The sequence below is a fragment of the Gossypium hirsutum genome, chromosome A09 (genome assembly GCF_007990345.1).
Source record: "Gossypium hirsutum isolate 1008001.06 chromosome A09, Gossypium_hirsutum_v2.1, whole genome shotgun sequence".
In the NCBI taxonomy this organism is placed as follows: domain Eukaryota; kingdom Viridiplantae; phylum Streptophyta; class Magnoliopsida; order Malvales; family Malvaceae; genus Gossypium; species Gossypium hirsutum.
In genome coordinates this window covers 77974906-77994160 of record NC_053432.1, presented here as the reverse complement: position 1 = coordinate 77994160, position 19255 = coordinate 77974906, and the positions used below count along the sequence as shown (strand labels likewise).

The window sequence follows — 19255 nt, the reverse complement described above, 5'->3', positions numbered from 1 at the left end:
AATATGAGATAATTTGATATTAAAAATATGATGAAATAGAATTAAAACATGATATACTATTTAATGTGCGGGTGAACCAATCAATATAATTAAAAAACAAAATAATAAATGAAGTAATAAAATACATTTATCTGTATACATTACTATGTAAATTATATAAATCATTCTTGAAAAACACCAAATTATGTTAAAAAAATAAATATAGAGATAAAATCTCAAATTTTCATGTAGTATAAAGACGAAAAACTAAAATTTGACCATTATTTTATAACTAAAAATGGGAAAGAGATCAAAATTGAAATTGCACCCTCATCTTATAATGGAGAGAGAAATAACAAAACACTTGTCCCCCAAGATACCAAATCATGTCAAAAATTAAATATAAAGATTAAATCTCAAAATTGAGCGTTATAAAGAGATTAAAACTAAAATTTAACCCTATATAAATTAAAAAAGTAAAGCGATCTTAGTTGCAATTAAACCATTATTTTATAATGTAAAAAGCAGGACACGTGTACTGTTTTGGAATGCCTTAAGGTCTTCGTTTCATATTTAGTTTATACATAGTCCAAACCGTTCTTCTAAGGACTAAAACTGAAAACTAAAAATGGGAAAGAGATCAAAATTGAAATTGCACCCTCATCTTATAATGGAGAGAGAAATAACAAAACACTTGTCCCCCAAGATACCAAATCATGTCAAAAATTAAATATAAAGATTAAATCTCAAAATTGAGCGTTATAAAGAGATTAAAACTAAAATTTAACCCTATATAAATTAAAAAAGTAAAGCGATCTTAGTTGCAATTAAACCATTATTTTATAATGTAAAAAGCAGGACACGTGTACTGTGTTGGAATGCCTTAAGGTCTTCGTTTCATATTTAGTTTATACATAGTCCAAACCGTTCTTCTAAGGACTAAAACGGAAAACTAAAAATGGGAAAGAGATCAAAATTGAAATTGCACCCTCATCTTATAATGGAGAGAGAAATAACAAAACACTTGTCCCCCAAGATACCAAATCATGTCAAAAATTTAAATATAAAGATTAAATCTCAAAATTGAGCGTTATAAAGAGATTAAAACTAAAATTTAACCCTATATAAATTAAAAAAGTAAAGCGATCTTAGTTGCAATTAAACCATTATTTTATAATGTAAAAAGTAGGACACGTGTACTGTGTTGGAATGCCTTAAGGTCTTCGTTTCATATTTAGTTTATACATAGTCCAAACCGTTCTTCTAAGGACTAAAACTGAAAACTAAAAATGGGAAAGAGATCAAAATTGAAATTGCACCCTCATCTTATAATGGAGAGAGAAATAACAAAACACTTGTCCCCCAAGATACCAAATCATGTCAAAAATTAAATATAAAGATTAAATCTCAAAATTGAGCGTTATAAAGAGATTAAAACTAAAATTTAACCCTATATAAATTAAAAAAGTAAAGCGATCTTAGTTGCAATTAAACCATTATTTTATAATGTAAAAAGCAGGACACGTGTACTGTTTTGGAATGCCTTAAGGTCTTCGTTTCATATTTAGTTTATACATAGTCCAAACCGTTCTTCTAAGGACTAAAACTGAAATTATACCACTATTTTATAATCTGAGGAGTATGGATTGAACCATAGTGGTCACATCGTTCTAATGCAAAACCGGAACAACCACCATCCTTTTCCGCACCGGTACTGGGCGGTGCATAAATAATATTAAAAGTTATAAATATCTAACTTCATGAAAATGATAAAGGTATCCAAATTTCAACATCCGTAGAAAGCAAAGCGGAAAAAGACAGCGGTGGTAGACATTACCATCTCTAGTTTCATGTTACTCGAAACAACTGCTATCTTGTATTCCAGTGATATGACTTCAAACTCTTTTCCGTTTGAACCGAGTTTTCACTTGATCACGAAAAATATGACCATTCCAAGTATTCTTCGCTCGATTCATTTAGAATTCTTTTTCTCTTTCTTAGATTCAAGTAAACGAAATAGCTAAAAGAAAAAGGTACTGAAATATAAATAACCGGAAGCATTACAGCAAATAGGTTTTCCAGCTGCTTTATCCTTACAATACTTATAGCATTAGCGATCTACCATTTCCTTTACACAACTGAAAGCTGGAATTCATCCAAACTCTGACAATTCTTTTTTATTAACTATAAGTCTTAACTGTTTAAGGATGGAAAGGGAACAATTAACTTTAGTTATGATGCATAACCCCACCTTCCCAAACTACTGTGAAAACCACTTCTCTAAAAACCCCCCTTTTACCAACTTTTCTCCGAAGCCTTACCCAAGGACGTGAAGTTCAATCTGCAATTCACAATGGAAATATATAAACCTCAATTGTGCCATTTCAAAACAACTAATCTAATCCTCGTGCCTTTTAAAGTTGAAGTTTTTACCATACTAAGTCATTGAAATTACCTTATTAGCGGCTTCTTCTGGACCACAGGTGCAACAGGGATTGATGTCATTGCAGTAAGTTCCGCAGGCTGTACGTGAATAGTGATAGTCAGAATCAATCAGTCCTTAGTAGTAAGAACAAACATCGATATTTGATCTTGTGTACATTCTGAGAATTGCAAAGAGATAAAACAGCATTTACATGGAACAAAAATGTTTTATAGGTATGGAGCTTAGTGAAGCTTCTCTTGGTTGAACCAGTTCCATTCACAAGCTTATTATTTACGATTGCACATTTTCAAAACTAGTCCACCCATTGTTCCAATCGGCCAAAGGGAAGCCTACTTCAATTTCCTAGCGAAATGGGCATCTTGCTTTGTATAACAGCATTTAAACAATCCTTTGTGCAACCGTTTACCCTATCTCCAGCCTTTGTTTGTGCCCCAGGTTTTATTATCACAAAGGGAAGAAAATTTTTGTTTTCAGGCACAATGGTGCACTTTCTAACAGAAAACCATAAAAATTTAAGCTAATCATACAGAGAACTTTCCCCAAAAAACAAGCAGCAGGGCTCAATTCAAAGCAAAAGAATCATAATGGGGATATCTAGCAATGTAATGAAAGCAAGAATTCATAGAGCTACTAGAAAAATAGAAATTAGTAAATAACTGAGAAGGGATAGCACAAAAACCTCTAACTCCTCTATACTCCCACTAGCATGTAAACTGATGGAAGGACCAGCTCCATTGCTTGATATTATCGGTGCAGCTCCTGCTGCATCTGACACTGGAGCCTGCTGAGAGCCATTGTTAGTGTTCCCCACAGATACAACCTGGTTCCTAAATTCTAAATCATCTTCAAGCTCTTCAGGTTCCTCTGGAAAAGCTTGGTCGGAGACATATGGACCAGACATTATCTGCTCAATAGCCAACTTCTCTGCCTCTTTAGAGCTTGATGCATCAGTGGTCACATGCAAACCCTTATGTGGAGGAATATATCTAAGTGATCCATCAACCTCACTGTTAAGGGAAGAAAGTTCTTCCGTACTTGAATTTTTTGAGCCATTTGTCATATTGCTCTCATCTTTTCCCCTTGTTGGTTCAACCAATCCTGTTGCATCTACATTGTCACCCTTCAAGGAACAAGGAGTCACAGTACCCCCAGGACTACCCACCTGAACTTCTGCACTAGAAGAAGGCACAGCAGTGATATATTTGCTGTTTTTCAATTGAGTATCTGCATTGTCATCTGCCCTCTTCCTCTTCTTTCCATCAACCTGTCCATCTGCAGCTCCTTTAACTTCACCAGACTTGTCTGAACCAGCATGACCAGAAACTTTTGCATCTGATGCCCTCCTACTATCCCAGGTTGCTTTAGATGGACGGGAAGGACGGACACCACCAGGAAATACAAAGCTAGGTATGCTCCTACGTTTTACATGAGATACATGGATTTCCATTCCAGGCTTCCATAAAGTGTACGTATTAACAGAGTGTTTAAACTCCTCGACAGTTAACCTTATATCAAATTGTTCGCCTTCATTTACTGGAACTCCTTGTTTGCGTTGCAAGCCCATAAAGTAACTGCAATGGAAGGGCCTAGAATTGTCTTGAAAATCGCCAGGATGTGGGTGGCATTGAAGCATGTTATATGTGTGCCTTTCAATCTAGATTTAAAAATAAAAAATTGAAAAGGATTACGATAGACTAGAAGCATAAAGAAGACAAAAAACAGGTAGGGTACCAAAAACCACTTCAGAATTTTATAAGAAGTGAGTTGTTTGATTTTCAAGAGGGTATAAATAGAACTCTAGTCATGCCCTCTCTTGTACAAAAAAGAAAACTATTTTCACCTTCAATGTGAGTTGACGGAGACGGGACTCAACCCAGCCTTTCCAATTTCTTAAATCATCATCATTTTCAGCAGAGATATCTATTTGTAGATAATTCTTGTATGCTTCAAAGAAGGCATAAGCCTCAAAAAGGGCATCCCAGTCAGCTTTGTTTGCCTCCATAGCCTGCAAGCACTAAAAAATGTCAACAAATTCAAGGTGCAAAATCAATATGAGAACTATAGAAATTATTAAAAAGGTATGAAGAAAATCAAACAGCAAACAAGTTTATAGTCCTTTTGGAAACAAGAATTGGACGGTGAAGGATTTTCAGTTCAGCTCCAAATGAATTATTAGTTGGGAAATCCAAAACAACATGGACTTAAGTCTAAGCCAAATCTGTATCTGATTTTAGAAGCTCAAATATTAAAACTCCAAATAATGTCTTTAATTATGTACCCCCAAAAAGCTTCTTGGCTTGGAATTACCAATCAAAACTGTTCCCCCTAGTTCAGACCTAGCCATTAAAACAACAGATTTGTTTTAAGATACTGGGTTTCGCTAACTTATACAAATAAGGGGTCCAAATCCAAGTTTTAGTTGCCCAACAAAACTTTAAAATCCATGATTGAGATGATTGACGTCTTCATTAAAAACTCACTAATGCGGTCGGTTATCTTACACTTACATTGAAGTGCTTTATCAACAACCATGAGTATTCAAAAAATAAATTCTAAAGAGTCAAGAAGATTATGAATCCACCTAGAAACTGCTTTGAAATTCAAACAACTTTGGACATTGGGTACCAAACCCAACAGTGAGCTGAAATGAAAATAAAATATTGCTGAGGTAAACTCATAGTTCTTATAAATACAACAAAGCATTTGATATTGCCTTTTCTAAATCATTTGTCTAAGAATTTATCTCAGCTGAGATTTTTCTTATCTAAGATCAATAAGCATTTTTAGATTTAAGATCAATATCAATTATTTAATGCTAAAACTTTTCTTAATTTTTTCATTTCAGTATTTATTAAATCTTGACTTTCCCTCATTTTCTTATCTCTATTCTCTCTCTCCCCTCCTTTGCCCCCCCCTTCCACACCAATATCTTCTCTTATTACAGCCTGGTATCCATATACATAGCTCATACCCTCCAACATGGCCCCCAAGCTCAAAACCTCAACAATTTCTTTCCACTTGAAACAAACTTCACTCTCTTTTCTCTCCTTAGTCTCTCCCTCACCACCTGGTTCAATGAAAATGCAAAATGCTCCACAATAGATTTGTGCAAGTTTTTCGTTTGATTTTGGGGTTTATTAGAAAAATAATACACTACTTCGTGGGAATTGATTTCATACTAATGAAAACAAAACAACAAATAGGCAAGAAGAGATTTGACATGAACCATAATATCATACCTCACAAATTTCACTACCCCTCTGAAATTCATCTGTCATGATTCGCAAAGTACTTGATGACACGTTGTAGCTAGAGTTCATAGAAGGATAAGCAGGAGTAATTATTGGCATCAAATGATATCTATCTTTAGGATTTTTTCGAGGATCCCAAACTTGAAGACCAAGAGATCCTTCCTTGATTGCACAAAGCATGACAGGGTTTGGCCATCGCCACTGGGTATACACCCTAAAAAATCGAGAAACTAACATATTGGGCAAAGCATTAGGGTATAGCTGACATATACGAGCAACAAGCAAAGCCCAGTTTATACCACCAAGAAAACCAGCAACCTGCCGAATTAAAAAAAAAAGGATTACTTTTTTATCAAGGTAAGAATAAAAGGATCTAGAGGATAATCTGACCAATAAGAAAAGCATCTTATACATTAGAATAAACACCACGACGTTTTGCCCAAAATCTCATGCATCTCAAAGTTGTACGGAAGTTCTGCAGATCAAGTAACAGAACATAATCAAAGTCCAGAATCTCTGGAGGAAAAAAACATATGTAGTGCACACTATATAAAGTGGTAGCCACAACCTGAATATTTGGAACCAACCGTAAAATTTGGTCAGTGACTCTGCAACCATTAAGACTACGAACTGTCTGGTCATCTGTATTTTGTAATATAGAATCTTGCGAAATATCCAAGTCCTGCCCCAGAAATCAACACAAGCTATGAGAATTTTCAGACACAACGAAGAAGAGAGAGGTAAAATATAATGAATTTTAAGTGACAAGATTGCTATGCAAAAATTAATACACAAAACATCATCACTCCCTAGGCCATAACCAAAGCTGAGTAAAAACCACCTGTTCTCCCTCAGAATACCTCTAAGGGCACTGCTCTAATGATCATCATTAAACATCATGCAAATTTTAACGTGGTTGCAATCTAATATTCTAATTTGTTCTTTTCATTGCATCTAATCACAATGTAAATTACCAACTATGAGCACCTCCTTATGATAGAATTTGTTTAATAAAATACATAATGGAAGTAGACCTGTGGTTTTGTTTGGATTCATTACCACAACCAAACCGGCAAGCCAAAGCAGCCTCTAAACTACGAGGTGAACTAATCACATTCCTCTATGACCAGTTAAACCATTTCTATTTTAATTATAATAATTCCTACTCTCATTATACATGAAAAGGAAAGCAAGCAAAGGAACCTAGAAAAATGCATGTGGAGAAGCAAATATAATGGGGACCAGGAAGTGGAAACAACTTCTAATGCTTCATAAAGATTTGGCTGTCATCATTCACAAAATAAAATACTAATATAACTCATGTAGTGGATTCCATTCCCACAACCAATCTAACACTGCCTCCACAAAGTGAACCCCCAAATTCCTCAAACTAAAAACTCCAGCAGAAATAGAATAATTACAAGCTTCATCACTTATATAAATCTTCTTCTAAATCTCGAATGGCAAATTAACTTTAAAGAAAACCCCTTGCAATAAATGAAAACAGTATGGTGTATATGATATTAAAGACAGAGACCGGATAAACCAGTGCATACTTCAGGAATAACCCAAAGTGAAAGTTTTGCATAGAGAAGATCTATGGAAACTCCTTTGAATTTGAATTTCATGATCGGGACATGAGCATCAGGCACAGGGTGCAATTCCGACACTTCAGGCATCTCTGATAGCATCTTGTGTAGTTCACCAAAGAAATCCTCCTACATCCAAACATGTACAAGCATTTTTGGTGTCAATTAAAACTTCCTGATTGAAAAAAATACTGAAGAAACATAAGCAGAGAGATCTGGTCGCACTTCTCGTGTCGCATGTCTAGGTCCCACACAAAGGGTATCTATATCTGCACCAGGACCATGTACCTGTTTACAAAAAAACAAAGACAAAGGAAAGCATGACAACCTAGAACTCCAAAGTCAAAGCAAGAGTAAGAGAAACCACGTATTTGAAGGTATTATTATGAATTTTGCAGAACTATGAAACTCAAAGCAGTATAGACATTAATTAATAGAAAACTATATACTCCAATGACCAGATAAAGAAGATCAAACTCTAGACACAGTTTTGTCTCCTTTCTTAAAATGGGAAACTAGAAACCAAATATAAATGCCTTATTCCAGTCAGATTGGAGCTATTTGAGTAAACCAAGAAAACATCACAGCAAGTTCAATATCTGACCAATTTAGAACATAGAACTACTATGGAGGCATGTCTAAGATTACAAGTATGCACTGTAATAAAATAAAACCCTAAACAGAGTAGTTGAAATTGCACAAAGAAGAAGCATGAATAGTTCTTCCACAAAACCCTATGCTGTTTCATAGATGAATGAGATAGCAGAGCAAGCAAGTATCCTGCATAAAGTAATTCTAGCCGATAAACTTAGTCACAAGCTGAAAGAGCCAGCTCAAGACGATAGTCAAGTCGTTCATAAACCACCAGGTATTGCTAAGATAGATGCATCAGCTACGAATATATAAACAAATATGACAAGGCAGAAATTCAGAACAAACATACAAGCTCGCATCAATAGCCGCTTGAAGACATAACTCAGTTCTGTGTTTGTCCACCATCTCATAATCAGCTAATAAAAGTGTACATCCATTACAAAACTTTATAATAAATTCATTAAACCCTAATGCTTTGCCCTTTATAACTTACAGGACTACAACTCAAATGAAATTTAGAGATAAATACAAATAAGCTAAGACAAGAAAGAAATCAGCCATACCCCTAGCCGATAAGAACCAAAAGTGAATATCTTAGCATTTGCTTCTTGAACCAATTGCTCATTCAAACCTTTAGCACGGCTAATTGCCTTAACCCAATTCTTCACAATCTGTTTAAATTAACATCAACAACAAGTTCATCATCACCAATCACTATAACCCAAAAACATAAATCCACACTCAAAGAATCAAGCAAGAAATAGTAAGTACTATTACCAATTCATTCTACTTCAAATTCTTAAGAGACAGACAAATAAGGACTACAAACCAACCTGATCAAGCCTCCCCAATACTTCCTCTCGACTAACAGCCTCCTCTTGACTCTCGTACAATCCCACATTTTGCAAATACTGGAAGTTAAAAATTCCAAAGAACCAAATTTCAGTATAGTCTCAAACACTAAACAACTTACAGCAGTGGAAGTACAGTTAAAAAGAAACCTTCTCAAGCTCTCGGGCTTTGATCACATCATATTCAGTCGGTCCTCCCAACGAAATAGGTTCCGTGATGCCTAACCTTTGCCCACTGTTTCCAGTTCCCAATCCAGGACTCCCCATTTTTCTTTATTTTTTTATAATTTTTTTCTTTTTTTTTCTCTCACTCAGTCTCACTTTTTTCTTATCCTTTCTGGCAACAAAATGAGAATTAATCAAAATTTTATTGATAATATTTTTACACAGATTTTTTTTGTTTTCCTTTCCTTCCTAAGTTATATAAAAACAAAAAAAAAAGAATAAATGCAGCGGTAAGAATCAAATTATTGCTAATTGTAGAGTATTAGGGAGGATACAGCCAAAATTGAAACTGAAATTACAGAATAAAAAGCTAATCCTTCTTTTTCCTTATAATAAGACTATAAAGGAAAGATTACAACACCAAAATTAGGGGCTCCGATTGGAAACCTACTCAAACCCTAAAACAGGCACAAAACCCAAAAACAAAATACAATTAGAAATCCGAAGTCGCGAGAACTTTAGGGTCTCCGCCTTGTGTTGCTGACTCTGCCGATGGCTATGTTAACGTTGTTGTTCTTCGTCTGCGATAACGACCGAAGGAAAAATTCAATAAAAAAACCCCCCCAAAAGCCTCCAATAGAAAAATATAAAGGACCCTGAAAAACAAATTTAAAAAAATCAGAGAAAAATTGGATCAAGATTAGGGAATTTTTCGAGACTCTAGACAGGAGACAGAGAGTTTACAGGGGTTTCGTGATTGTTGTGGAAAAACTTTTAATTCCTTAATATTATATTATTTTCTTTTTATTGAAGAGAGGAAAGAGAGGTACCCCTGCTTGGGCTTTACTTTATCTTTTCCTTTTCTCTCGTCCCAAACAGCTAGCTGATTATGGTCGTTGCTGGCGGCGAAAAAATTGAGGGCCAAAATAGAGAAATAAGAATCAAATTTTGAGTAGAAAATAAATAATAATAATATTATTATTATTCTTGGTGCTTATTTTTCATATAAATTTGAATTTTTTTGATATCATTTAGAAATTTAATATTTTTATTTAAAAATTATTATTGCAATTATTGTAAATTTTTATGTTTGAACTTTTAATATATTACATTCTCATAACAGCAATAAGCATATAAGTGATTTTTATTTTCTAAAAAAAATTATTAGTTGTATGTTGACTTTATAAACACATTTTTACATGTTTAGGCCTTAAATTTGTTTTTTATAAATATTTAATATAAATGAAAAATATTTAAAGGAAAATCTACTAATGAAGTGGAGGAAAAATAATAAGGAAAAAATTATACATTAATTTATATGACCTCTATAAACATTTTAATTTTAAAAGAATAACCCCACAATATTTACTCACTCTGTCCATGCACAATGCATGTTAAGTTTGGCATAAAATAAAAAATTGTAACTATTAGTTTTATGCGAAAAACTTTCTACTATTAAATTAGATATATGTTAATATAACTAATATTTTAGATTGATATAATATATATATCGAAATGTGCCAAATTTTTACGTGCATGACAAGTACATATATCTTAAAATTTTTAATATTTAAATAGTTAAAATATTAATCGTATAAAAAATTATGGATTTGTATAAAATCACTTAAGTTTTACACTAATGTAAGTGGATTCTTTCTCTTTATATATAAGTATATATATCACATGGATAATGTAACTTTTGGCCCCTAAACTTGGTAAGTAGATCCACAATGGCAATTGAACTTTTTTTTTATCTATTTTTGACCGTTGAACTTGAAAATCGTTATTCATTTAAACTCATTTAATTAATGACCATAAAAAAAAGGGGGATAATGTAACTTTTGGCCCTTAAACTTGGCAAGTAAGTCCACATTAGCCCTTGAAGTTGACAACTAGGTTCATTTTTGTACATGTATTTGGTTCACTTGAACTTAACAATCAAGTCCACTTTAAATCATTGGACTTGTATTTTTTTTATGATGTGGCGCTTTGAGTTTGAAAAAAAGAAACTAGATGATGATGTGATACAACCTTAGAGTGCCGTATGTTGAACAGGTTATACCACTAGTTTTCAATTCAATTAGCTCGATCAGTTCGACCATCAGACCACCAATAATTAAATAAATAATTAAAATTCTAAAAAAGTAAATATATATAACTAGTTTTACTTGACTTTTTAGATTTATTAATTAATTATTTAATTATTGTTAGTTCAGTGGTCGAACCGATGATATAACCTTTCAACTATCGATTTGGCTATTTAAACATTAAACACGATACTCTACGATTGTACCCCCGTTGTCATTTAATTTTTTTATTTTTATTTTTTAAGTGATGATGTGGCACATATAAAACTTTTAGGTTTTTTAAGTTTAGGGATCAAAATTGACCTAGTTGTAAAGTTCAAGCACCAAAATGAACAAAAAAGGTACATGTACCAACATGAACCTACTTATCAAGTTCAATGGGCTAATGTGGACCTACTTATTAAGTTTAGAGGCCAATGTGGACCTACTTGCTAAGTTCAAGGGCCAATGTGAGACCTACTTGCTAAGTTCAGGGGCCAATGTGGACCTATTTGCCGAGTTCAAGGGGCGAAAGTGACATTATCCCTATTTTTTTCACAATCACTAATAGAATGGGTTTAAATGAATAACAAATTTCAAGTTAATAAGTCAAAGTGGACCCAAAAAAGTTCGAGGGGAAAAAGTTACATTATCCCTATTTTTTTCTGGGTCATTAACAGATTGGGCTTAAAAGAATAACAATTTTCAAGTTAAGGAGTCAAAATGGATAAAAATAAGTTCATAGGCCAATGTGAACTTACTGGCCAATGTGAACTTACTTGCCAAGTTTAAGAGCCAAAAGTTACATTATCCCTATATTATATTACTAGGTTTTAGCTGAATTAGGAAATAAATCATGTTTATATTACAAAATTTATAATTCTCACATTACATTACATCACACACATATATATATTAATTATATTACAATGTTTCTAAGTTTCTAATATGTTTAGACCATAAAATTTTTACACGTGATAAGTAAAGAAAGTAAACATTTGTGGAGAGGAAAATTCCAAGACAAACCCTTCTACCTTTTAAATATAAATTTTAATAGTGTTTTGCAAGTTATATTTTTATAACTAGTCCTTTCAATTTCAATAATTTAACTTACAATTTCACATAATAGATCATGTAAATTTTAAAATCATATTTAAAATAAATATTTTAAAAGTTATCATTATTTTTTACAAATTAAATACACTATTATTAAATTTGAAATAGATATTTAAAATATAAATAATGTTACAATAACTTTTTTAGTAGTTACAATATTTACATTTAATTTGTTGGAAAATCGTATTTGGAAAACACTGCGGAAAATAAACTTAGAGAAAAACCAAAGTTTTAAAAACAATTTCCAAAATAATAACTTGGTTGAATATCTAAAGTAATAAACATGTAACACCCCCTAACCCCAAACCATCCCGGAAGAGGGCTATGGAGCATTACCGGAGTTTACAGAATAATTACACATAATTCTATTATTTTCTTATGTTCATGTCAAAACTGTCTTCTTGAGCAATAGTCACTAAAATATTTATATCTGGAACTACGAAACTCCAAATTAAGTTCCGTTAATTTTCATTAAAACTAGACTCATATACCTTTCTACCATAAAATTTTCAGAATTTTTGATTTAGCCAATTAGTACAGTTTATTTCTAAAAGTTTCCCCTATTTCGCTGTCCAATAGTTCTGACCTCTCTTCACTAAAAATTATTTATCTCATAATTCGAGACTCGGATGATGTTCCTATCTATCCCTCTTGAAAATAGACTCGATAAGGATTTTAACTATATAAATTAAAACTCATAATTATTTTTGTATAATTTCTAATGATTTTCTAAAATCAGAATAGAGGATCTCGAAGTCATTCAGACTCTGTCTCACAACAATTTAAATATCTCATAACATAAAATCCAATTGCATGCACCATTTCCTCTATATGAAACTAGACTCATCAGGCTTTAATCTCATATTTTATTCAGCCCTTAATTCAATTTCCACAATTTATGGTGAATTTCAAAAGTTACACTACTGAAGGCCATATTTATTCATTTACCACTATTATTCACTAAATCCATACAATATCATTTCATCATTACATTTACAATTTCAAAATGACACACGCATAAGACATCCTAGATACATGCCATTACCAATAATTAACACACTTTACCTTAATGAATTCAGGATCGAACTGGGATGCTGATTCAACGTTCTATCTTTACTAAACCTGCGTACGGAAACAAACCGTACGCTGAGTATGCTATACTCAGTGGTATTTCTATAATGCGAACACTTAATAATATAACAATTAAATTTAAAATCACAATAACAATTATAACTATTCATTTATTTGTTTTATAGATAAATTTCATTTACTTACCATAAAAATTCTACACAAGTCATATAACAAACACAATAACATATTTGTTCAATTCTTTTCATTTACTTACCGTATAAATTTTATACAATATATTCACAATTCACTTCTTAAACAATATACCATTTTAATTCATTCTAACATCAATCATTATCATTTATAACATATCAACGTGCTATTCTAGATAGCTTTCACTAAATACATACAATTCATGTATCTCAATTCACATTTCAATTCATCAAGTGGCATCAATTATCATCCATTTGAACTTCACTCATTTCATGAACCTTTTGGCTCATATTTTCAATCTCATATCTCAATTTCAATTCTCAATTCAATTTCTCATTTCATTCCAATAGCTCAATCAATCAAATTCACTCGATTTATCTTTTCACTTATTTACCCCTATTAACAAGACTCGGACTCTGATAGATACGTGGATTCCTCCCAAACACACCCGGAATATTATAAATCCTCCAAACACACCAATATATCATATCCTCCCAAACACACCAATAAGGCATTAAATGCCTCTTCGGATAAACCGAAGTATATAATAACAGAAACATCTTCTCGGCCGAACTACAAATCTCCTCATCACATCACAAATCCAATGGCATGCCATTTGTATCCAATCTGGTCCGATACTGTTAATAGGGTATTTGATTCACTTTCTCAATTTAATAAATCTTTCATCAATATACCATTCTAATAATCACATATTTTCACACATTTTCACAATTTCATACATTTTCATTCAATTCAACAAATATATTTCAATTATTCACATTAATTCATAATCCAATACAACTCAATTCACTTTTTAATATCAAATATTCAATTATCACAAATCTCATATATTCATATCAATTCCCTCATATTTCCAATCAATATAATTTTTAATATAACATTCATTCAATATTCAAATTTTTACATAAATCATATATTATATATATTATAATTTCAATCAATATAAATTTAATCAAAATGATTTCAATCAATATAAATTTGATAAATTCATCACATACCAAAATCAATCTATTTCAATAGTAAAACATCATAATTCTAATACTAACAATTGTCATATGTATATAAATATAACAAATAATAACTAGGTTCGGATTATAAAAATACAAACCGTATTTTCCGAGCTTTTTCAAGCTTTTCCTCGTCGACTTTGCTATTTCCTTACTTAGCCGAAACTTCTCAAGACAATATTAGCTACGGGAATTAAAACAATTCATATTCGTTAAGTCACTACTAATTTATATCTAATTAATACAATTTTTACTCAATTTCTACTTTAATTTCAATTTAATCTTAACTAGATTCACTTACTTTTTCTATCTCAATTCATACTTCATTTCTATTCAATTTTTAACCAAACTTAGACATAATTATCTATTTTTCATCATAAAACCATAATTTCAAAATTCTTTCAATTTAGTCCTTAAAGCATAAAACTTATGAATCACTTTACAATTTAATCCTTATTTCATTTCTAACTTGAATTTCTATCAATTTAGCCATTAATTCATCTTTTTATTCAAAAGAACAATATCTAAAAGCTAACAACTTTCAAAATTTTCACTTAAATCAAGTAGTATTCATCTCTAGGATTCCATAACTCAAAATTTACAAGAAAAGGGGCTAAATTGACTTACCAAATTAACTTTGAACCTTGAAACCCCAAATTTTCCTTTTCCTTTTTCTTTTTCTTTCTTTCTTTCTCCCTTGTTTCTTCTCTGTTTCGTTTCCACATTCTGTTTCTTTTCATTCTGTTTCTTTCCTTTATTTCCTTTTTATTTACTTTACTTTTAATAATATATAATATACTTATATAATAAGCAAACATATATGTGTATTACAAGTGTATGTATATCATTAGTACACATATAATTTTTTTTTACCACACACTTGTCTTACTTTTATTCATTTTATAATATAATATCAATTTAAATAATAATAACAATAACAATAATAATTAAATATAAAACTATAATAAATAATAATAATTTAATATATATTTTAACACATAAAAATCTCAGATTTTTATGTTTATACCGCTTCACTTAGGACAAATGGCATAATTTCCATTTTGGTCCTCCTCATTTTCTTTTAATCTACAATTCAACTTTCATCCTTTATTCAATTTAGTCATTTTTCCTAATTACTCTTAATTAAGCTAAATTTACTTAATTAAACTCTAATTAACCACTCATTTTACTTCGTAAATATTTTTAATAAATATTTACGAATCCGTTTTTCAGAAACGAAGACCCGAAAATACACTGTTTCAGAAACGGTAAAATTCGGGTTATTACAATTCTTTTCCACTTAAGAAATTTCGTCCTCGAAATTTGCCTAAAAGAGAGGTGGGGGGTTAGTGATCTCACTGTTTCTTTCGGTTCCCATGTTGCTTCCTCGATGATATGACTTTACCATTCAAGCTAATATCTCAACTGACTCTTTTTTTTTTTTTGAAATTTTACATGGCCCAACAGAACAAGAACTCAACTTCTTTTTCAACCCAATCTTCAAAATTTTATTCCAAACTGAATCTTTAAGAAATATCATATCACTAACAAAATACTCAATATCCTAACGTTTCAAGTCCACATATAATTCTTGTCTGTCAAAACTCAAAACTGCTTTCAATCTATCTCGAATCACTTCCACTTTTCTTCAATTTCACAAATTAAACAATTCTGCATATTCTTTTTCTCACTGTATTTAATCAGATCTCATGCAGTTTTACATCATAATCATTCAGAACTTCATACAGTGATGAAAACTGTTATTACGTACCCAGAACTTTTTATACTTGTTCTATAATCAGAGTATAAACCACGTATCTCAATAAAAAAAATAATAGAAACCACCATACCATGAAATCTGATAATCTCAAAAACCTATATTTCAGACAATTATTAAGAAATTTATTCATACCTGAATAGAATTTGCAGACTTTACCATAGCTTCGACGATTATTCAAATATCGTCTTTCTTTTTTTAAAGATCGAGATAATTCCAATTCAAACCCATAGAAATTATATCCCACTTCCATTCTGATATCCTTTCTAGCTGTAACAGTTCTGAAGATATCTATATCTGATATAAACATTTATATGTAAATTCAAAGTATTGCTTTTCTTTTCCCAGTCTTCAATACATCTGTCTCAAATTACTGTACATCTTATTCTTCCAGAATGCATAGACATAGTACTACTATAATTTCATGCAAATTCTCTTGTATATGTTCTGAATCTCTTTGTTCAGCTTTTATTTCTAAATAGCAAACAACTATCATATCCAATCCAAAATGTTTTTAATCAGAAATCATCTGTATACTATATCCATTTAACCGATAACTCATTACCACATTTCTGAACTTTGCAGACCTGCTGTAGAGAAGTAAGTTTAACCTTTATTTCGACTAGAATTGAGCGATCATCAGATAATGACAATAGAGTCAAATAATTCTTCTCATGTAATTCTAACTCTCCAAAACATGATTCATTAGTTTTCTTTCTTGCATCAAAACACTGCTATCCCTGTAAACCACAAGTTTCTTCACCGGATTTCAGACTAAACCAGAACTAATACTTCAGATAACTGAGCTTTCAACTAATCAAAACCTTGCTAACGTCTATCAGATCATTCCAATTCCACATCTTTCTGTAATAACCGACTAGTTTTAGAAAACCTCTGATTTCAAATATATTTTCACTATCATTTCAGTTACAAAATCTATAGCACATTCAACTTCTTCAATCAACAGTAGTTCAGGCAATTCTTCTGGAAACACATTAGAATTCTCTTGTACTATTGCCACCGATTTAAACCTTAACTTAAATACTTTAATATTCAATACATAAACAAGGTAAATATTATGACCCATTTCCGGCATATATCTGTGTTGGCATGTTCAATATCACAATAGACAATTAGCTCAATCTTCTCTGATTCAACAAAACATTTCATCATTCTATCCTTGCAGTATAATATACTTTTGCTTATAATTTACCACCATATCATGCAGAATTAACCATTCCATTATTGAGATTATATCAAACAGTAAGAACATCAAATCGATCAGAAAACAGTAGTATCATTATCAAACAGTTCCTGCAGATCTTATCAGCCCATAAATACTAATCTGAAAAATTTAATGCTTCAACCCAAAAATTTCAGCAAACCCAACAGGCAAATCTTTAATAGATACTGAACTTATGTAATCTTAGGAATAGTCAAACCAATATCAATTTAAAATAATCATATTAGTGCCGATAAAGAAGGAAGTACCTGTAATGATATCCGGTAGAGAAACATCTTCTTATATACAATTAACATATGCCCTGACTGATATTCATTCTCCAGATTTTATAGTGAAATCCTTTATCACACTTCAACTACCACTCGCATTTCTGGGTTACAGAGTAATCTACCTCTAATAACTGTAGTATTCTGTCTTGAAATTTAAATAATATCTTTTTCAACTCTCTTCAATCAATCACTAAGATAATGATTAGAAGAATCATATCTAACTCATATTCTGTTCTTTATTCTACATTCTTCAACTTTATATTTTCATTTTAAACCATCTTCAAACCACTTGTATCATACAGTTTCTATCAGAATATACCCTCTGATATATTTATTTAATCAAACAAATTCCCTTCATACACAGTTGCAGTTATATGATCCTGTTTAAGCTTCAAGAATTCTGTACGTTTCTGATCAAGAAATCTCTGACTGATATATATATTTTTCTTTCAGAACTCATCTCAGAAAACTTTCAAATAACCCTTTCTTAATCACAACATAATCAATGTTTTCTACCACTCGTAAGCTGAATCTTTTAACAGGAATATCATACCCTTCTAACATTTAATCGGTGATCAGAATAATTCATTTACAATCCCGATAATATTCTCTAGCCAGATTTCAGTTCTTTCAAGATCATTCTCAACTGTAATTCTCAATTCATCCACACCATATATATACATGTCAAGATCATTAACAGCAGATAACTTACCTGTTCAGACAAGATCTATACCTTGAAGCACTTCGGGAACCGATTAAGAAACATGAGGGGCAGATATCATAACAAATAAAATTTTCTTCTATTTACTGAAGAACATCAGTTATAATTCTAAATAATTATGTATTTTTTTTTCTATTATTTCATCAGTCATCATTCAGTAATTAATTACCCATTGAGTTTATACCCAGTGTTGTTGATTCAGTTTTCATCTAATTCACGAAACTATTCGTCTCCAGTACACATTTTATAATTAATACCATCGATATTTTAGTCTAACATTTTCACTATAAAACAGTACCAAACAAATATATCAGCATCCGATCCTGACTCAATTTCAACTCAATTATGGCATGTACCTCTAGACTCAATTCTGAGCTCGATTTAGTCCGAGAATCGGCTAAACCTGAATAGCTCTGATACCAACAATTGTAACACCCCCTAACCGCAAACCATCCTGGAAGAGGGTTATGGAGCATTACCGGAGTTTACAGAATAATTACACATAATTCCATTATTTTCTTATGTTCATGTCAAAACTGTATTCTTGAGCAACAATCACTAAAATATTTATATCTGGAGCTACGAAACTCGAAATTAAGTTCCGTTAATTTTCATTAAAACTAGACTCATATACCTTTCTACCATAAAATTTTCAGAATTTTTGATTTAGCCAATTTGTACAGTTTATTTCTAAAAGTTTCCCTTGTTTTGCTGTCCAACAGTTCTGACCTCTCTTCACTAAAAATTATTTATCTCATCATTCGAGACTCGGATGATGTTACTATCTATCCCTCTTGAAAATAGACTCGATAAGGATTTTAACTATATAAATTAAAACTCATAATTATTTTTGTATAATTTCTAATGATTTTCTAAAAT

General features: G+C 31.5%; 1 protein-coding gene across 4 annotated transcripts; it reads right to left on the bottom strand.

The window, feature by feature from the left end:
- Positions 1–2000: 2000 nt before the first annotated feature.
- Positions 2001–14485, bottom strand: LOC107898378 (nuclear poly(A) polymerase 1). Of its 4 annotated transcripts, XM_041076939.1 has the most exons (14): positions 14468–14484; positions 9706–9774; positions 8861–9531; positions 8693–8770; positions 8423–8530; positions 7491–7553; positions 7233–7394; positions 6245–6358; positions 6089–6151; positions 5665–5994; positions 4266–4430; positions 3105–4079; positions 2435–2502; positions 2001–2320 (listed from the first exon to the last, which is right to left on the bottom strand). In XM_041076939.1, the coding sequence occupies exons 3-14, from the start codon at positions 8975–8977 to the stop codon at positions 2275–2277; spliced, it is 2289 nt and encodes a 762-aa protein (XP_040932873.1). In that variant the 5' UTR covers positions 8978–9531; positions 9706–9774; positions 14468–14484; the 3' UTR covers positions 2001–2274. The 4 variants fall into 4 exon arrangements, with proteins under 4 accessions (XP_040932873.1, XP_040932871.1, XP_040932874.1 ...); XM_041076937.1 differs by having other exon boundaries at positions 6089–6358; positions 14468–14485; XM_041076940.1 differs by lacking the exon at positions 14468–14484 and having other exon boundaries at positions 9620–9774.
- Between the last annotated feature and the right edge of the window lie 4770 nt (positions 14486–19255).

Coding starts and splice junctions, on each gene's coding strand:
- LOC107898378 (XM_041076937.1), bottom strand. CDS start 8,977: ATGGGGAGTCCTGGATTGGGAACTGGAAACAGTGGGCAAAGGTTAGGC. Junction 7,554..8,422: donor TTGGTTCTTATCGGCTAGGG/GTATGGCTGATT, acceptor TTTTGTAAACAG/GTACATGGTCCTGGTGCAGA. Junction 4,080..4,265: donor TCCGTCAACTCACATTGAAG/GTGAAAATAGTT, acceptor TTTTAAATCTAG/ATTGAAAGGCACACATATAA.